Below are 20,876 nucleotides of genomic sequence, written 5' to 3'. Positions count from 1 at the left end.
GAGTTGCATAAATCATCAAAATCTGTGTTACGGAAAACCAACTTGCACTTTCCACACTAAAAGTTGTTCCTAGAACCATTTCATGTACTGTACTGCGGAACTGTTTAACAAACAAGGCCCTCTCCTCACCAACAGAAACATCCGGTTGTTCCCGGGTCATATAGTCAATATCCCATTGGCAACATGTCACTCCCCCGTAACACTAGAGGTTGTGGCTCTGCACTCCAGCACTGTGCAGCACTGCTAACTCCTCAACTCTCCTTTCCAGGAAACCTTTTGATATTTCCAACACAAAGCAGATCCTGTTGCTTCATGGACACGTTCTTTGTCCACCCAACAAAACACATCTCGTTCCTGTTGAAATGCAGCAGGATGCAGTACAAGATTAATTAAAGCACTGTTTCCATGCCTTGTCCTGTGGATACAGATTTACATTCCAAAGGTAATTGCTGATTTGTCTGTTTCCTTCTTTATTCACTCAGCAGAACACAGGAGTCTTTGGTTTACTGTCCTTGTTAGTTTGTAATCTGAGCCCCGGTCAGAAGCCGGTGCCCAGACAAACTGGGTGGTGCAGTTACTTTTGAAAAAGATGAGGTTTCCCCCAGAGTAAAATATCTTTTTTTATCTTTGGAATACTCACACTAATAGAAGAGTGCAGTGTCTAGAAAAAAAAATCTATTCTTTTTAAAGAACTGTAATTTTTTTAGTGATCCAAGACCACATACTCAGAAAGCAAAGCTCTTCCTGGTGGCAGGATTTGTCTGGCCTTGCTCTTCCGGTGTAGCCTGCAGTCACAGTAGACAGAGGACAGATTTGGGTGTGATATCAACACACAGATGGTGGTTGACGGCCCTCATGCGGACACACAGATGGTACCTTTTTTTAAAGCTCACTTGTCCAAAGCTTTTTACATCATCTTCAGCCTACAGAATAAAAAGAAGACTCTGAAGTGCAATTGGCCAATAAAGTTGTCTTTTTACCCATAAGGTGGCAACGGACTATCTACTTTGTTTCTGAAAGTCATGGATTTCTTTGTCATCTGTTTGCTTATAGCCCACAATATGACATAAGACTTTAATATCAGTAGAACATCAGGTGTTTAATTTAACTTCAAGGATCTTGTGTTTGCTTTCTGATGCCACAGGGCAGACTCTTTCAGTTCTTCATAAGATAGGTATTGGATGAATTTTCCCAAGGTTAACTATAGGCAAATTAAAATTGGTCCAGTGGACTGCAGTGCTTTGAAAGTAAGTTTTCTGGAGGATGTTTCACAGGTCTGTGCATCTTTAGCTTGGCTTTCTTCTCAGTCACTCTGATGACTGCACTGATGCTACAATTGATGGAATTAGAAGACTTGCAAATGTTCATATTTACTCTAAGCAGAGTGGCTATCGCAGAATATCTATTTTTTTTTCCACATCACAAGACTAAGGAGGTATTCAGACTGGAAAAAGTCAGTTGGTCCGGACCGAGTTCACTTAATTTGGTCCAGATTGAGTCCCAAATCTTGACTTTGGTCTGTATTCAGACAAAATGCTTTCCTGTTCTGGACCAAAGCTTGTAAACAAGATCTCTTCAGTCATTGGCCAGGAAATATGAGGGCAGGACAAAGCTACAATAGAAAGAATAATAAAAATCCTGTACTGTGCAGTCCTTGTCAGGATAGTTCACTAATTCAAACTTTATATTTCATTGAAGAATTGTAAACGTCTCTATCAACGTCTGGTACAACACTTTTTACTACTACTTTGGTTCTGTAGAGGCATGCTGCAAGAGGGTTACTGAGGAGACAGTGGCTAAGAATGTGTTAATGGTATATAGATTGTAAGGAAAATGGTGTGAGAAATTATGTGTATCATGTTAAAAGTTGTTTGATGAGCCTGTATTCATCCAACCATATTTCAATGAGTTGCCGTTCCATTGTTGCTCCAAGTCTGTTCACGGCTCTCTGTTTACATCACATGACAATGACTGTCTACAGTGACAGTTTTGGTCCATTCTGAGCACGAAGCCTAATTCAGACTGAGGAAAAACTGCAGCTCAGTCCGATTGGAAACAAACCAAGATCACCTTGAAAGATGAGACCAAGAGCGCTTTCTGGTCTCAGACCATGGTCCGCTCGGGTGTATTCAGATGGAAAATTTGTTCTGGAGTATTGGGGGAAGCAAATTCTAGTATAAGCAAATCAAATGTGTCCAGTCTGAACACATACTAAGATTTGGAGGTGATAAAACTGATTATTTAAAGAAGATGAATTGTATGTACCAGATGAAGTGCCAGAGGCTGAGAATATGGCCATGTCCACACGTAGCCGGGTATTTCTACAAACGCATATCTGCTGACCTCCGTTTTAGAAAAAGTGTTGCGTCCACACGTGATCGTTTTAAAAACAATTCCATCCACACGTCCCCGCATACTTGCGCTCTTAGACGCGGTTATGAGCTTGTCAGAACAGTAGTTGACAGTGGAAAATTGGAATTTCGATAATAAATCCTCCTAATGGAAACACCACAATTTCGAAAAAAGTAGCATTTTTCGAAAAAAAAAGTTTATGCGCTTACAGTAGGTGGCATTTGGGGACGTATTGAAACGGACATTTTTCGCAAAACTGCTTTGGAAACACTTTTTTCTAAATAGATGCGCCTCTCTGTGTGTCTGTGAACAGCTTCATCTGCAGCTACACTTCTGCAGCTTGGAGCCTGAAGATGCTGAAATCTCGTTTGAGGAAACGCGCGAGAGCAGGGACAGAAACTTAAATTCATCTGGTCGTGTTTTTAAACAGAAAAAGGTCCAGCAGCTTACTTGCTGGAATGGTTATTTAAAAAAAAAAAACGCTGAACAGGTTTCTCACGCTCACCTGAGACTGTCAATAGACTCTGCGCGGCACGCGCTCTCCAGACAGAGCTGTGACGTCACCGCAATGCTCCTTTTTTAGTGAATCAAATAAAATATTTGTTCTCATTCATCGTCGTGTTTTTAATGACTTATCGCGTGAGTTGGTTTGTGCTTTATCGCAAAATGATGCTTTAATGGAAACAGTGTCATTTCCAATCATTGTTTTTTTCAAAATTCCTAGAATTTAATTAAAAGTTTTGCGCAAATGTGTAATGGAAACGTAGCTAGTACTGACGTGTGTGGATTAATTGTTGCAAAAAGTGACGTTTAAAAACGCAAATCCCCGGTTATTCATGTCCACACGCAGACGCAGAACCGGAGTTTTCCAAAATCTTCACTTTAGCCGGAGTTTTCCAAAACCACCGTTTTCAGTGACTGAAACCTCCGGTTTCGTGTGGACGATAGGCCGAAACGCATAGAAATATATTCGTTTTAGCAGATACCCGGGTACGTGTGGACAAGGCCTATATCACCCCTTCATTATTTCTAATATGTTAGATCAAACAATTTCAAAGTGAGACCAGCAAAGGCAATTGGTATACACTAAAGTTTAAAGGTCTGTACTAGAGCTGTAATGATGTGAGATATTCAGTACCTAATTATAAAGATGTATCTGTTTTTGCTAATGGGCTTTTTTCATTGTTTTTTTTTTAATTAAAATTCAAACTAATTGATTGGAAAACAATATTTTTAACACCAGAATTTTTGTGAAACAGTTGCATGCTCAAGTTTTCATTAACGTCCAACAAGAATTCTTTCAACTAGAAAAAACAACCATTTCTTTTAAATTCAAAGTATTCGTCTCTACAATAAGTTGATATGAGTTTTTAAGCTCAAAGTAATTTTGATTTGTCCTTTGAACACGATATGTTGAGACGAGATGCTGCTCCATCTGTTCTGCTTCAGTTATTATTTTCAGTGTGCATTTTTAATGGCAATGTCGTTCAAATGTTCAAACACGTTCAAAACTCTCAAGAACAAAATGAGGATTCTGAATTGGACTGAAATATCAGAATGTCAATCTCTCTTTTTAACAAGAAAAATGTTAGAAATGTAACTGTAATTAATACAATAAACAGTTTTTTAACACACACACACCCTCGTGCTCTCTTATGGGTCCAGATGACCCCACCTTTTATATCGATGTGTGATTCCTCCAGTGACAAATGTGGATAGGATTTTTATGTCTGCCACAGATACCATTGAAGACAAAAAATCCTTGCAGGGGGGGAGTTCAGCGCGCTGTCTTGTGGGGTCTAGATGGCCCCACTTTTAATGTAAATATGCCTAGGGTAGCACAAGGGTTAATTATAATCAGTGTTACTTAAAAACATGTAAAACAATTACATCTATTTTAACACTTTAGTTTGCCCAAATTCCTTGAAGTCTGACACAAAAAGACAATACCAGGATAAATTTCAATTCCAAGCCAATTTTTATCTTAAATGTCAGTTTAGTAATATCTAGACCATGACTGGCTTAAATTTGAGTCATCACCATGGACACAGACTTTCAAGTGGAGTCTGTTCACAAAGGCCTGACCTCGTAGCTCTGTGTATCCTATTTTTTTTTTGTTATCTTCTTCTTTTTAAAGCTCATTTTCTCCCTTCTTTGTTTATCAAAACAAGAGGAAAGCAAAATCACATGTTCTCACACAGCTTAGGAGAACTGCTCACAAATATAGCTTTAACAGACTATTGTCAGTGTGACCAGTCATTAAGGTGATAATTAGTCAAGCCCACACGCCATCAGCTGTCTGAACAGCAGCATGTCAGATGAGCTCTTGGTGCTGACAACCACAAGTTGTTTCAAATTCTATACAATTGGCTGGAGTGTTCTCGGTGAATCACCATTGTCTTTGAGGCATTTTTTTTTCACCACATAGCCATAGATGTGTTCATGGCCAAACATAAAAAAACTCTCCTTTGTTTCTGTTGCCTGTAGGGAAATGTAATAAAAGCTGCTGCTGAAACTTAAGACTTTCAGATTTATGGTTTGGGTGATGCTTTGGCATCAACACTCTATTAAGCCAGAAAAAATGACACCTCAAAGTCAAATAATGATAAACTTTCTATAGAAAAATAGCATAGTTTGTCCGTGCTGTATCTAACTAATGTATCACGCTTAGTGCATCAAGCCCAAAAGTCACATTTATCAAACTTTTTTTTTTTTTTTAGTCTGAACGTTCCCTCTTTCATCAGGCAAACCCAACATGAAAGTTTTTTTTTCACTTGCAGAAAATGGATTTTTTTTACACACATTCTTCTTCCACTTGCCTTTAACTCCTGTTTTGCCCGCATTGATGTGCATGAATGGATTTTCACCACTTATGTTTTCCATTGTTTAGCCTCAATAATGGAAATGAGTGACAGTAATGCTGCTTTATCCCTGCTTTCAGTGTCATAATTTGAAATTACTCTTGATTAAGTTTTATTTTATTTTTTTCAAGGATTATAACAAACTATTTTGATATATTTGAGGAAGCAGTGATTTTTTTTTTCATACTTTTTCTCAACATCACATGACACTGAAATGTATTTGAAGCTGAAAAAAAGTTATGTACTCTTTTAGTGATTACAATAAACTGTGTCCTTCACTGTAGTCTTCAATTATTCTCCCTAAAACTGTCCTTGCATATCTCAATTTTCTCTTTTCATATTTTTAACATTAAAAGGGGGACTTTGTTGCTTTAGATGTGTTTCAGCAGATATGATTTTAAGGTTAAATAAAACTTATAACAAGATGTGAAGTGTAAAATTCTATCTCGTTTGAGTATCTTATGTTTTGTGGTTTTAAATCACCAATGAAACTTATGGTATCATATTTCTATAGTATCATGTTTTTTTTTTTTTGTTCTTAAAATCAATCGAAATACAACTTCTTTCTCACTTTGTCATGTGTTTACTGTAATAGTTCTTGACAGATTTTTGTTATTTATATACATTTATTTGCCTTGCTGTTACTTGGTTACTGTCCTCACAGTTCCTTCAACCTCAGTAAGATGTATCATATTTTGAGTTTGGTTAAATTATCTCTATAGATGGAATTTAAAAAACGTTTGTAAACTAGCAAACATTTAGCTGCTTCTGTGTCTTTTGTGTGTATATGAGTTTGTTTCATGAAGTGTGTCTCCTTGGATGTTGAAAATCTGACTTCTGAGTTGCAGTGACATTGAATTTCAGGGTAGTTTCTTAGGTCCTTATGATTTCTGAATATTGATTCCTTTAAGCTCATGTTCTCATGACAAGCGTGCTCGCTGGTACGGTGTTGCACAGAATATTAAGGCGTTTATGGTGGGAAAGGGTTATGAATCAGACGTGCTACTTGTCGCCGTCTGAACATTTTCTGCCACACAGAATCTGTTAGTAGTAGTGATTGTTTTCTGCTGCTTTTTCTTGTGAATTGAACTGCTTTTTTATGTGCACACACATTCTGAGCTTTTCTTCTTGGATCTTGTCACAAGATTGGTTGTTTCCCATGTTATGACTTGGTTGAGAAAGGCTTTCATTGCTTTGCATTCGATCTTGTTCTTCTGGAACCGCAGGTTTGCCACAGACTCAAAGAAGCACCAACAATATCTTGTTTATGCTAAACAAATCCACAAGTAGACACGTGTTTTTGCTTTTTATGATGCACTTTATCATTTTTGAGTCACAAATCATAACAGTCAAGACCATGTTCAGTTGTATTCCTATGGTACTCCTTGGACCCCATTGAAAATGTATTGATTTCTAAATCAGAACATAAAAACCTGAAGAAGACTAATGAGGAAAAAGTGATTTAAATGGTCCTGAATGAACCTCATATGACCACTATTGTTTTATGATTTTTCCAATATTCATTCCATTCTTTTAATATCTGTCAAACAAAATGAAGAACTCAATTTCACACTCTGCTTTTATGTACTCAGCAAAGTGATTGCTTCTTTTGGCTGAATCATGTTATGTTGGATTTGTTCCGTGCCATTAAGACTTGGTCATATTGTTGAACCCTTGCATACTACATACAGGGTAACTAATACTTGGAATATGTACACTATGTACTATAGGAGGTTTTTTTTTTATCCCATGACAGTTGCTCATATTTAGCTGAAAAAAAAATTCTCATTTCCCATTCTTAACCTGGTCTTTGTTCTGAGTTCACTGCTGCTCCGTCTACCTCCGTTCTCTGCCCTGAAGAACTTTGATTGGAAACTGCTGAAGCATTTCCTTCTCCAATGACAGTTTTATTTTTTTCTCACCGTGCTTTTGATTGGAGGAAATGAGGCAGCAGAAAAGAAAATGACAAAAGCTTTTTAGATGTTTTTGGAGCCTTATCTTCTCCTGTTGTTCAGTTCAGACCCCTCGTGACAGAAACGACAGGAAGTCTGTTTTTTTTTTTTTTTTTTTTTTTTTTTTTTTTTCTGGAGAAGCTTTGATCATTTGTGGGTTTCTCTTGTCTCGTATGTCTTAGTCATGAAAGTGTTGTGATGCAATGTGGTGGCAAACATGAGTAAAAGGTATAATGAACGCATGCATTCATGCATTCTTTATGCATTATTTACCAGAATTCTGGATTTTAATGCATTTCCACCACATTTTATAACTTGAATTAAGTGGCATTAAAGAAAAAATATATTTTAAAAAGGGTGGCTCAGTGGGCTAGGTGAGGGGCTGACACGAGTAGCCCTGGGTTCAATCCCAGGGTTGTCCCCTGATCCCCACCCAGATTGGGTCCTTAGTCAAGACCCTTGACGCTGCTGCCTAACTGGGTCCCTGTGCCCCTCAAGTACAGGGTTGTGTCAGGAAGGGCATCCAGCGTAAAAACTCTGACAAATCACTGATGCGAAACAGTGGGTGCTGTTACGCTGTGGCGACCTCGAAAGGGATAAGCCGAAAGTGAACTACAACTACATGCTAAGTAGAAAGTATCAGGGCAGGAATGATTATTCTGACCAAATGACTGAGAAACCACTGTTTATTTCTCAGTGGAATTCTAGGAGACTTTGGCCTTCTTGGAACCCGCAGGTACTTCCTGTTTGGGACATGGGAAGGGAGTGTTTACTCCGTCCAGTTCCTACTTATACAGTCAATGATTCAAATCCAAGCAAAGTCATACAATGCCTCCCTGCTTGACACTCAGCATTAAGGTGTTGGATTGGGGGAGTTTAACCACCAAATGGTTCCCTTGTGCTACTGTGACTGCAGCTCACCGCTCCCCCAGGGGAAGGGTCAAATATTACACAATGAGGTGAGTGAAAACTAATGGGACTTTAACTGTATTCAAAAATAAGGAATCTTGTTTCTACAAATAATTGCTTTGGTTGTGTTTTCCTTTCTACAACTTCTTTGATTCAGTCTTGTTGAATTAAAATGTGTTGCTCAACCTTTCCGTACATGTAGAACAGCTGTCATCACTGTTCCAACAGTCAAACTGTGCCACATCTACAGGTATGAATCATTTAAAATCGGTTAGTTACAAGCCCAGTGGGCTGCATGCACAGCTTGATGTTTGGGTTTATACATATGCAGTATCTTGTTGATGTAACTTGTGCCTTTGGTTTGTTCAGTCTCTTTATTTTACAAGTTTTTTTACAAGCTTCAGTGAGTTGCTTAGCCACATTATAAACCACCATTGGTAGCTGTGACTTTTATTACAACACAGTAGTTACTCATACTTTTCTCTTTAATTTAGCTCTCTGACTCAAAGGCTTTGTAAAAAAAAAAAAAAAAAAAAAGTATTTTTTTTTTTTTAGCAAGACATGGGCTGTTTTTGTGTTTGTGATCTGTGTGCAGCAAGTTAACACTTCTCATTAACCCAGTGAGCAGTCACACAGAGTGGATAGAGAAGACTTTGAGGTCTTGCTGGGGTTGATCCAGATTCATTATACCCTGGGGGTCAGGCCCACCCTACTCGGAGCCGTTTTAGTAATAACAGGAAACATGGCAGCTGCTGCAGATGCTAAATAGTAGTTCTCAACCTAAAGCAGCATCTACACTTTTCTTTTTTTTTTTTTTTTTGTTTCGTGGCTTCTGAACAAGCCATGTCATGTCCATGAAAAGCAAAGCAAAGCCCTGTTCGGACTGCCGTGCTGTTATTATTGTTATTATAGCTGATTACAGAGTTTATGTGCTGAATCAACAACCAGTCAGTGGGAAAGAAGTCTGTTATAACTCCGATTATTCACACAAAGCATTCTGGCACTTCCTACTGGGTTCAATAATGCAGCATTAAAATGACAAGAAGGCCTGCTGAGTTTATTTTGCCAGTGCGTTTGGTTCTTTGCAGTTCAGCTGCCTGACCTGAATGTCTCCTTGACAGAAATGTTCTTTTAAAAAAGTGCTAAATGAGGCAAAAAACAACCCTTCCTTCAAGAGTAATCTTTAAAAAAATGTGCACAAAACAGGACTTCTGTGAGAGAGTTTCCAGTTGCTGTTTTACACATTTCAGTTTGTTGAAGCTGCTGCTGAACTGACCTCAAATCCCCATTTTGCAAAGTAAAAGGCTGTGGTGTCCTTTTATAGCCTTGTTTAGGCATGACAAAAAAAAAAGAAAACTTGCATACTTTCTTTTGACCAATATGTGCGCTTGCTATGTAAGCTATTAATGTCAAACTCCTCTCAATTCTTCATCCTTAATTACATTGATAAAAGCAGCTAGCAGTTGTCATTGGAAACGCAGTCCTAATTTGATGCTGGGCTTTTCTTTTGTCAGAAGCATTGTGCTTTTTGAGGACGAGTGTATGTTTTGCATCAAGCTGCCTGGCATGTTACTGTGGTGCCAAACATTTACAGCATTGCCGCTGGCCACAAAACGAATCTTCTGCTTTTCTTACAGGACACTTGCAGCCAGTGGGATGTTAGCTCTGGCTCTGGGAGGAGGACTGCGTGAAGGAGCATGGTGAAACACCAACCTCTCCAGGTCTACGAACGCCAGCTGTGTTTGTCATGTATCACCGGGCTCTACGGTTGCCGATGGAAACGCTATCAGCGTTCCCATGATGACACCACCAAGGTGGGAGCAGATTGAAGCTGCTTTTGTGGGGTGAAGTGCTCATTGAAAGATATATGCTGTAGTAGATCTGATCTTATTGTTGGAAGCAGTAATTTCTGGTATTTATAGTGCTATAAATTTTTAATGAAAACAGACTGTCCCTGCGGAATTATACATCTGATTTGGTCACATGAGAACGATTTGTTTTACAAATGCCCTTTTCTGCAAGAAAATCTTTTGATGGTATTATGTTAGTATTAATCCTCTTAGGAAATATGTGGCTTTTTTCACATCGCACAGTCAATGACCTACCACCTACATTTAAGATCTTACAAAGAAAATCTTCAAATCTGCCATGCTGGAACATTTCCATACTCATCTCTCATTCAGGCACCTTGAACTTTCAAACACTTCTTTGTTTCCACTTGTCTTTCATCTCCCACTTTCTACACAATCTTAATTTACTTTCTCCTTTGATAAGTGCTGCCCATCTGTTGAGGATCACTTGAGTGGTGAATGAGTTTTTTTTAAATGAAGATTTGATAAAGAGCTGCTGTTTGCTTGAAGGAAAATATTGGCATTTTAAAATATAATGTAGAGACTTGAAGCAAAGATCAAATTACATAAAAAAATGATTACCACATTTTCTGCACTATAGGATAGTGCTGGGCGATATGTAAAAAATGTATGTCGCAATATAAATTATTTTATATCACAATAACAATACATATCATGATATAACAAAATTAAGTTATTCTCTGAAAAAGTTGACAAAAATGTCATTATTTACTTTTCTCTGGCTTTATTTTTTTTAAGTAACGTGTAACTGAATAATCACAAATGAGAAACATTTTTTAAATTGCACAACAGTTTCAAATTTCTTAGTACGAAAATAGATTTTTGCACAAAAGTTCAGCAATAAAAATAAACAAAAATGATTGAAAGGATAGAAGAGAAATGACAATATACTACACTGTTCTATCGGCAACATGATATGTATCGTCATGTCGCCCAGCACTACTATAGGACGTACTGAAATTTAAGGCACAATCAGTGGTCTTTTTTTTAACCTTTTGTCATATATAAGGCACACCAAACTATAAGTTCCATTAAACTAGACAAGATTCAGAGATATCTCCATCAGTCTATATCAACTGTGTTAACAATAGGGCTAGAATTTGTTTGTGACATGCTACACATTGGCCACATTAGTGTATTCCCAAAACCTGTAGCTCCAACCTTGTTTGGAAGGTGTAAAAAACGGATACCACTAAAGCAAACGTTACTGTGACTACACCAACTCTCAACCTTCTTGATAACGAGTTAAAAAAAAAAAAAACACAGTTCGACACTGCCGTACATTAGTTAGCTTTGTTAACATATTTACAATAACATCCGACTTATCTTGCAAAATAACTCATTTCATAAATAATTTGTTCTTTTGTGAACCAAAGGTAATCTATGATCATCGATGTGGATATAGTTGACTCTTTAAGGCTTAAGAAAATCATGGTATGGGCTCCTTTTTATAAAAAAAAAAAAAAAGTGAAATGGACTTTTAACTTTTGCTAAAAACTGCATAATCTCCATTAAAAGATCACTGGGAATGATTTTACAATAGAAACAATATAGTTGAACTTTAAGTGCATCCTATTGTGGAGAAAATACCTTATTTTTAATTAGATTTAAAGCTGTTCTGCTGTATTCTTCCGGCACATGCAGGCTTCCATACAGTGATTGGTTTGTCCTGCCCTTTTCACCATTTAGGAAGGACACACGTCTAATGTTGCTGCAATACATTCAAACCCCAGCGAGCTCCAACACACACTCAGACACTTGACTCAGTGATTTATACCCACATACCATACTGTACAGCAGCAGAAACCTTGGAAACAGACAATAGTTGTGTAAAGTTGCACACATGCTGCTCTTCTGAGATAAGTACAGAACTGCAGTAAACCTGCATGAGGTGTTATTGGACACAAATAGGACCTCAATGGAAAAATACTTGATTTTCAAAGCTGTTTTTTGAAGTTGGTCTGAATTTCTTTTTGTTTCGTTTTTTGCTTTCTCCCGTTTGGAGGAAACAGGACACCGTGTAGCTTTGTTTCCTCTAGCAAGTGTTTGCTTTGGCCGACTGATCGGGAAGAGCCGAGTCGGCATTCTTTGTTCACGGGGCTCATCCTCTGCTTTACCATAAGATAAAGCTTGCAGCTCATTTCCATCCCCTTATTTCTAATGTGATATTATCTTAACAGGGCTAGGGAAGTGCTGGAGCCTATCTTAACCGGTCTACAGTTTACAACAGTGAGACACCCTTGAATTATTCTGTATCTTGGATTTCTTTTGGGCTTTGCTTGGGACACACCGCTGCGTTTCCATTGGGAACATCTCTTTGCTTAGTCTCGGGTGATGTCATATAACACTGCATCTTTAAAGATCGCAGTAAACAAAGCTGTGACCAATCAAGGAGAGGTATCGGGTCAACGTAACTGGACCTGACAAAAATCACAGGGGCATGAAAAGGATGATCGCTGCATTGAAACGGCTGCAGAACTCGGCGCTCATCTATAAATGCATGTTTTCTTCAGGTTTTTTCTGTCTTTGTTGTGAGTCACTTGTTGTTCTGTCGAAGCTGCCTCATTCTGCGTTCCGGCTGCTTTATAAGACTGCACACGTCACGCTGCGCAAGCCGATCTGGCCTCTCAGTAATAATTAAGAGTATTTCCATTTAGCCTGTCTTTACCATTCAGTCACACAAAGACTTCAAAAATAGAAACAAAGTTGCTCCTGGACTTGCGGTCTTCATTACTCTGCCGTGTAAGGTATTAGACACAATAGTAATGGAGATGTTTACTCCATGAGAGTGTCCGTATTTGTTCGTTTGGAGCAGCTGTTTAACTGGGAGCTCAAATGTGAAAGAAATAAAAAAATATTTATATAATTGACTAACCTTTACAGTAAAGCATCTATTTTATTGCTTCTTATTACTGTTTTGAAATGGTGCATTTTTTTCATTTTTAAGTCTTTTTTTTTCTTTTCATTCCCTTTTGAGCTACATCTGAAAAAAAAAACTGTTTTCTTTTTATCCCTTAAACCTATTCCCAGTTTATTAGTAAAATTTGCATATGTCTCATTTTATTCAAAGAATAGGAGCACAGTACTTGAATTTGAATTTTCAAGTTTCAAGTCTTATCCTCACTGCAGCAACCTTTTTTGGGGAAAAAGCTGCTTCTGCCTTTTTCAGAAACAATAGTTATAAAGCGTAAAGAAAACTAAATTTACATTTTACGTTTTATGAAGCTTTTATTCAGATTTAATGCACAGAGGGAAGGCCCTTATCTGTCCAAGTTACTTCTCTGTGCACATTCAAATCTCAGCATTTACCTTGAGCTTTGTATGCAGAGTATTGTATGTGGAACGGTAAGTAATTGACACAAAACATGTTTACAGTTGTTGCTTGATCAGTTTCAAAGCCTTAAAAACACGACTGAAAATACAAATTAAATTGCTTTGAAAATATATTGATTTCTGTTTATCACATTTTATTAGGGATATTGTTTTGGTAAAAAACAAATATTGCAAGGAATTTTAGTTTTAAATGCTAAGCATGCATGAGGAGGCAGAGGATGAGACTGAATGAGATGATTGAAACACAAAAATACAAGGCCTTGGTTTTTTTAAAAGGGAAACTCAATGTAAATTACTTAAAAATGGGCTATCCATACTGGGAAAGTGAAAAGAGCGGGGTGAACAAGGCTTCCTAATGCATCATGGGACCTTGGCAGCTTAGGCCATTAGCGAGATAAGTGAAGTTACAGGACAGAGTCACTCAACCAGACCTTACCATTAATTGCTTTTTTTTAAAAAGTTTCAAGAATAATCTTAGGGTGGAGAGAATATACCGTCTGACAACTAAAGACTTTATTTTTTTATCTTAAGCCTCCAGTTTGAGAACTAAGTGCCCCACCAGAAACTATGAAACCACAAGACATGTGAGATACAGTGGAGCTTTGCCATTAAAGGATTGATGTGGAGAGAGGGATGATATAAATTCTGATCTGTTTTCAACAGACAGGCAACAAAAAAGATTAAAAAATATAATGTATATAATGTGCTCTTTTAGTGTCATGTACTGAAAATATGCTCTTTGTTTAGATGAGGATAAAAGAAAAACTCTTATCCCCATGGTTACTCTTTCAAGGATTACTTTGCCATCCAATACTACAATGCAGAACCATGAAGCTATTTAACCAGATCATTACACTTTAAAATTCCTCATTTGGTTGACAAAGTGATGGTAAGTAGAGGAATCAATTGTAGAAAGTGTATTTCTCAATGGGTCAGGCCCAAAAGAAACTGTTTTTATTATTACTTACTTTGTTGTCTAACATCAATATGGAAGAGAAGCCTACATTTGATAAAGTATTTTGTTGTTTCCTCCTCTAGTCGGGAAAGTCTAAAAACACCTAAAGCAACTTAACTGATCATATCCGTCCATCCGTCCATCCACCAGTGATGATAAAATACCCTTGGAAAACAAAAGTTCAGTGTGCTGTCTTGTGGGGTGCAGATGACCCCACTTTTATTGTAAACACGCCTAGGGTAGCACAAGGGTTACATAGATAAGACATACAAAAAGACATACAAAAGGGTTAGGAGATTGATTTGCTCCTGTCTTCCTAAATATCCCTTTAAAAATAATTTTTAAAATGGTGCTTTCCCCCCAAAAAACTTGATATTTGGGGATTATGACAATCTTAGACATAGGCTCTGATAAAAAGTAGATTTTTTTTTCCTTTCATAACCTGATCAGTTTTATGAAGGTTCTATTCTGAAAATATCAAACTGAGGATGTATCACTTATAGACTCATTTGTTAGCAAGTGTGAATCTGTTTGCGCTTGTGTTGATACCAGACTGAAACAAATTACTTCAAAATATGAATCAAATCCATTCAAATTCTGCTATTTTTGGCTAGTTTTTAATTTAAAGTAAGCTTCCTGTTTGAATCTTTTAACGTTTCAGCTGTTTTTCAGTGAAAACTCTGGCTCCATTCTGAGGGATGACAGGTTCAGGTCTGTCAGCTTATCAGAGTTCAGGAGAGATGGGAGGAATGAGACACTGGGATGAAAAAATCTGCTGGGCTGCGTCACCCAGACTCATTCATTACGTTTTTATGCTGAGCAGTGCTCTGAACGTCCATCTCATTTACTGCTGCAGCAGTCAGCAGAGAGTATGTTATCCTCAGTTTGATGGCACAGATTACTCAAGGGGGATCTGCTGGAGACTCTTCAGCTGTTTTGACTGGAATGAACGTTTTTGCAAGAAAACATCAAAGATAAGACTGGTTAATTATTGTGATGTTTGTCATCTGGGGACTATAACCGTCCCAGCTGTAGCATTGGAGCAGTGCGTTGTCTGTATGGAAAATGGGATGTTTTTTTTTTTTTTTTGTTTTGTTTTTTTTTTATTAATTTTTTATTTTATTTTAAATATCTTTCATGTGGCCATGGCTTTTGGTTGAGCTTTTTGCTTGTATTTTAGGATGTTTGATGACAAGTTTTGATTTAGTTTTTCATAGTGTGTTTACAGTTTGTGCATACTTGATAAGATCACCCTCACTCCTTACATACACAAACAAACACATATATCGCAAGGCAAAGACAGGGTTCACCTCGAACAGGTCGCCAGTCTGTCTCAGGGCCACACGCTCACTCTTATATTCACACTAAGGAGCTATTTAGAGACACCAGTTATTCTATGAAGCTTGTTTTTGGACTTTGAGAGGAAGCCAGAGTGCCCAGAGAAACCCCACAAATGCAGTATGATGGGGAGAACGTACAAACTCTAAACAGAAAAACACGGCTGGGATTTAAACTAGGGTTTTCTTGCTGAGAGAAAATGATTTATCTGATATGCTTTATCACAATGCTAAGTGACCCACTTCTTAAGGCCAGTGAGGTTGGAGCCAGAGAGATGTGCGAGATTTGAATATTATAGAGAAATATTGAAAAACAAAAATGAAAGATAAAAGTTAGAATTCAAATTCAGTAGTGCTAAATGTGCTTGTGCTTTGAGGTATTCCTGCTTACAGAGGGGAGGATTTTTTTGGAAGCAAATTTACCCTGAGTCCATCTAAAGGCAACTCTAGTCGTAAAGATTTAAATTGTCTTACTCTAAATAATATACTTAAGTATATTTAATTATTTATTTTAGCAATATTCATCTGTTCTGCTATATTATTATTTTTCTCTGAACTTGGATATTTGTTTGCTCCTAAACTTACTGTTACATTAAAGTCTTCTTCTTTCAGGTAGAGTTTTAAGTGACTCTTAAGCCTTCAAATTCACAAAGGTGTTGCTGCGGACATACAGTTTAATTTAGCTTCTTTAATAACTGCAAAGTTGGCTGCTTCAAATATATTGTTCTGCTGAGCTGTTGAATTAAAAAAAAGTTCAGTCACAGAGGAAAGGTAAAGTTAGCACTGTGTTATTAAAATGTTGCTTTTTTTCATTCTCCTGTATTGTTGTGGTTCACAGCTCCTCCGTCAAGTTTTAATTTATTTTCTGTGTCAATAACAGTCCACTTTTTTTTTTTTCGGAATTTGTTCTCTTGCAAAGCTGCTGTTTCGAAACATAATAACTTTTTGTTCAGATGAAGCAATGATTTAATGATTAGGTCAAACTACAGTGAACGTCTACGTTTTTATGCAAACTAAGCAATAATATGTTTAGTATTACAATGGAAATAATTGAGATGTGAAGAAGTCGTGTTAAAGTAATTGGATTGAAACAATAATGATTTATTCAAATTACACATGTGCTGCTCTGCATTTAATCAATAAAACACTTACCATTAAGGAAAAAACTAATTAAAAAAATTAAAGTAACAAAAAGGTTTTATAATTAGATGTCAAAGGTATTAAAATACTTTACTGTATTGATAAGGTGGAAGTGCTGGTATGTTTACTGATGTGAGTGCAAGGTGCAAAGGAAGTAATGTAGTTATGCGTACTTAGTGTTTTGATGTGGAGTTTTTTATTTCTGATTCGTTTTTTTTTTGTTTTTTTTTTTTACAGGAAAAAAAAATGAAAATAAGTGAGGAAATGGAACATCTTCTCACAGTTTGATTCCACTAATAAATCAGAATTTTAAATATTGCTGAACACTCAACGGCTCCTAAAATGAGGCTCAGTTTTTTATTTAAAAAAAAAATCTTCTTTAAGCTTCTTAAGCTTATCTTCTTATTTATTCATTTTTATGTACCACAATGATTAACGTGCAGGTTAAGCAACTGTATTATCCTTTCACTTTTATTACTTGCGTCTCTCGAGGGAATTTTTATTTTATTTTTTGTTTTCTAGGCTAAAATATGATTTCCTGTGGAGCCGAGTTTAAAAGTCAGTGATTTCATTCAAATTCATCTTGACCTACAGGCTACAGAACCCATTTATAAAACACATGGATTAAATTTTACTTTTAAATCAATGTATCGTATTTTCCGGAGTGTAAGCCGCTCTCTAAAGAGAATAGTCCAACATTTATGAACAAATTCAACAAACCCTACGTAACGTTGCATTTGACACTGAACGCGATTCATGTGTCAAATTCAAGTCCGTTGCCTCTTTTGACGTGCGACAAACTTAATGCTCAATGTTTGTCCAACAATGTGTTCATAAACTAGATGTTCCCACTGCGTGTGGAGAAGCTGTTTTTTAGTCTCATCGCTACATAGCTGAGGCTTTGACTGTATATCTCGTTTAAAATACATGGAAGTTATGAATAACGTTGAGAGGTTGCTTTTTTTATTTTAAAGAGCTCCACAAAAGCATCTATAATCACATCTCATGTCACATCATGTCTGGGTTCAGGGGAGCATTTTTTTTTTTCTTTTTCTTCTGGTGATTGTTACTTTCTAGCCTGCAGGAGCTGAATGACTGACTGTTTTAGCTGCTCTTCTGTCTGTTTGTAACCCAGTTTGATGGCTTGCTGTCCCGCATTTGTCCAAGGAGAGAAAAGGAGCCCCGCGTCTAAAGTAATGAACACCTGTTTGAGCTGAAATTCATGAAAGAAAGGACACAATTGGAAGATATAAAGCATTGCTCTTCTTAGATGAAGATTTTTTGCTGATCACCACTTGCGCAGTGGAGAAATTGAGTGTTGATGTAAGACTGGGGATGGTGTGGGCAGAGCAGACTCTTCCTGGAGGGGGCGGTTCACATCGTGCTGACGTCAGCACGATACCACCTGCTCGTTTTCGTGGGTATGGGAGGGGCTGCTGCAGATATCCGCAGAGGATTGCTCTTAATGAATGAGGAATGAACAGTACAATGCACTTAAAACCTCTAAAAGTAGAATTTTCATGATATGGATCCTTTAAGTCCAATTGATTCTTAACTATTAATTTTTTTAAGAAAGGATTTCCTGAAAATTTAGTATTGATAATGTAATAATTAATTGCCTACTTCAGTGAGATTTGGAAATTAATATGAAATTATTTTTTATTGTTCTTTAGACCCCTTCTTTGGCTTAGTCTTAATACTGAGAATAATCCTTACAGTCATTTTGAAACGCATTTTATTGTATCAATTACAACTCTCTGGGGTACTTTATTTAGGGTAAATGGGGAAAAAAGAAGCAAATGGTGGTTTATAAAATAGTAATTGTCATATTTTTTAATTATTTGCAGTTTAACCCCACTATTTGATTTGAAATCAAATTAAAGATAATTCAATAGCTTTGCATGAGAGCTTGAGGTCCTGCCATTTCCTCAGGGATTTAAGGTCAGACAAAAGCGTGATGTCTGTTCACAAACCTCCGGATTAGCACCTAGAGATCCTGGGTTTCAGATCGATTTCTCTTGTTGCTCTGTCAGGCGATGCCATTTGGTTTCGAGACCAAATACTAATAAATAAAATACCAAATGAAAGGCCAGCCGTGCAGAAAGATAATGTGATCCCATCAGGACAAGCCAAGTCATGTCAGCTCTCAAGAGCTGCGCTGCTAAATAGACAGAAACAGGAAATGACTTTTCTCTGTAAACCAGCCCGTTTATGTTTAACACTTGGCTATCATGTTGGCAATATCACTGTTGTTGGTTAAAAAAAAAAAAAAAAAAAAGATACAATATTGACTAGATTACCTGCAATGTTGCCGTTCTCTAGTTTCACCCACCATTATCCAGAGGAAAGGAGGGCGGGGGAAAGGGGATTGAGGGAAAGGACAAAACAATGTTCCCTCTGAGGAGCAAGGTCAGGTCTCTCAGGTGTTTCCAGGTAGCCATTACAGGCCATGGGAACCAACCTCAGTGCTCTGTCAACAGTAAGCCACACATGCCAATACTGTCCACGTGCACCCCTACATCTGGGACAATGATGGTCTCTGTCAGAAAATTAAATACTGCTTTTATAGGACTTTCATTTGTTCTTCTTATGAAATGTTTTAACATTCCTCTGAGCTTTCTGTTCTTCCAGTTCAAATAATTTCCATACCAGAAACTTCACCAAAAAATACCTTGACACAATGTCATTTTCAACTAAAGGATTTTTTGATCAGAAGCAAGGTGTTCGAGCTTGGTATGCTGCTCTAGCATTTTGATGCTAGAGCCGCATTTTGAAGTTAAATTAAAACTTTTTTTTTTTTTTTCTCATCTAGAAAGAAAAAGGTTAAGGACTTGCATTGGGGTAAAAAAGGATTTAGTAGCAGCCTGACCCTAAAAAAAAACAAAAAAAAAACACGAAATGTTCATTATAGATTCCTTAACTGTGGGAGATTGGGGGGAAAATAATCCATGAAATCACATTTTATGATTTTTTTTTTTTAATTTTATTTTATTTTTTTTTTACAAAAATTTTATTTTGAGGAATTTATTTCATAATGATCCAGAGAATAAACATTTGGTCATTAATGGAAATTTATCTCAAAACTTCAATTCTCAACTGGGGTTACATCACAGAGGTCAAACATTTCCTGTAGGTCTTCACCAGGTTTGCACATACTGTAGCTGCTATCTGGTTCATTCTTCCATGCAGATCTCCTCAAGAGCTGTTATGTTTTGGGCCTGCGGCTGAGCAACACTGACTTCCAACACGCTCCATAGATTCTCTGTTGTATTGATGTCCAGAGATTGGTGAGGCCACTCCAAACCTCGTGATTTATTTTTGGTCTCCCTCTTTGTTGTAGGGTTAGGGTTATGTAAACATGTTTTACACAGCCATAGTTAAAAAATAAATAAATGACATGACAACAAATATACAGCCACTCCTTTGTTGGCTGCGCGACATGTTTGGGATTGTTGACATCCTGGATGATTTCATTAAACGTCATTTTCATTTATTGATTTGTAAAGCACCTTACACCAGCAGTCAATGAGGCCCAAAGTGCTGTACACAGGGAAAACAAACACAGAGCACCGTGCAATAGAAAAACATAAAAACAATAAAAAGCATAAAGCCAAGTAAAACCTTTTTTAAAACAGAAATTAAAACCAACATATAATGGAATAAAAAGGCTAGGCTGATGCTAAATGTCTGTAATGGAGGAACAATTCTTACTGGCTGGACACACCTGAACCAGGTCATCGGTCATCAGTAGGGCTTGGTTATCTGGAAATCATGCAGACACTGTGGCCCTCGAGGCCTGGAGTCACTGGATCACTGCAAGATTGGAATCCATAAAGATGCTGTGTGTTACCATGGTAACCTTCTTTGTTACTGTGGTCCCAGCTTTATTCAGATCATTCTTCCAGGTGGGAGGGACTGTTCTATAATCTTGTTCTTCTAATAATTGCTTCTTGCCAAACTGCTTGGTTACTGTAGATTGGCTCCACCCAGTTTTGTTTAGATGTACAGTCTGGGAAATGGAGGATAGAAGAGCTTCTTAAAGAAGAGGGAATAGATCTGTGAGGGAATTCTTGCTTGTTTGTTGAAGCTAAATACACATTTACTCCACCATTACCGTAATATAAATACATTCTATTAAAAAATTGTAATTTGGTTTTCTGAATTTC

General features: G+C 37.2%; 1 protein-coding gene across 5 annotated transcripts in view; it reads left to right on the top strand.

Annotated features, from left to right (window-relative positions):
* Positions 1-20,876, top strand: part of gdpd5b (glycerophosphodiester phosphodiesterase domain containing 5b) — a 48,921-nt gene that overhangs the window by 7,277 nt on the left and 20,768 nt on the right. For all 5 annotated transcript variants that reach the window (XR_002919751.2, XR_002919752.2, XM_024276607.2 and 2 more), the window contains one exon: positions 9,712-9,888. Coding sequence is in view for 3 of the 5 variants with exons in the window: in XM_024276607.2 (XP_024132375.1) it covers positions 9,772-9,888 (117 nt within the window). In the remaining 2 variants the exon portion in view is untranslated. The remainder of the gene's footprint in view (positions 1-9,711; positions 9,889-20,876) is intronic.

Source organism: Oryzias melastigma, linkage group LG13, assembly GCF_002922805.2.
Source record: "Oryzias melastigma strain HK-1 linkage group LG13, ASM292280v2, whole genome shotgun sequence".
NCBI lineage: Eukaryota > Metazoa > Chordata > Actinopteri > Beloniformes > Adrianichthyidae > Oryzias > Oryzias melastigma.
The sequence above is the reverse complement of the archived record's forward strand: the minus strand, read 5'-3'. Positions and strand labels throughout refer to the sequence as shown.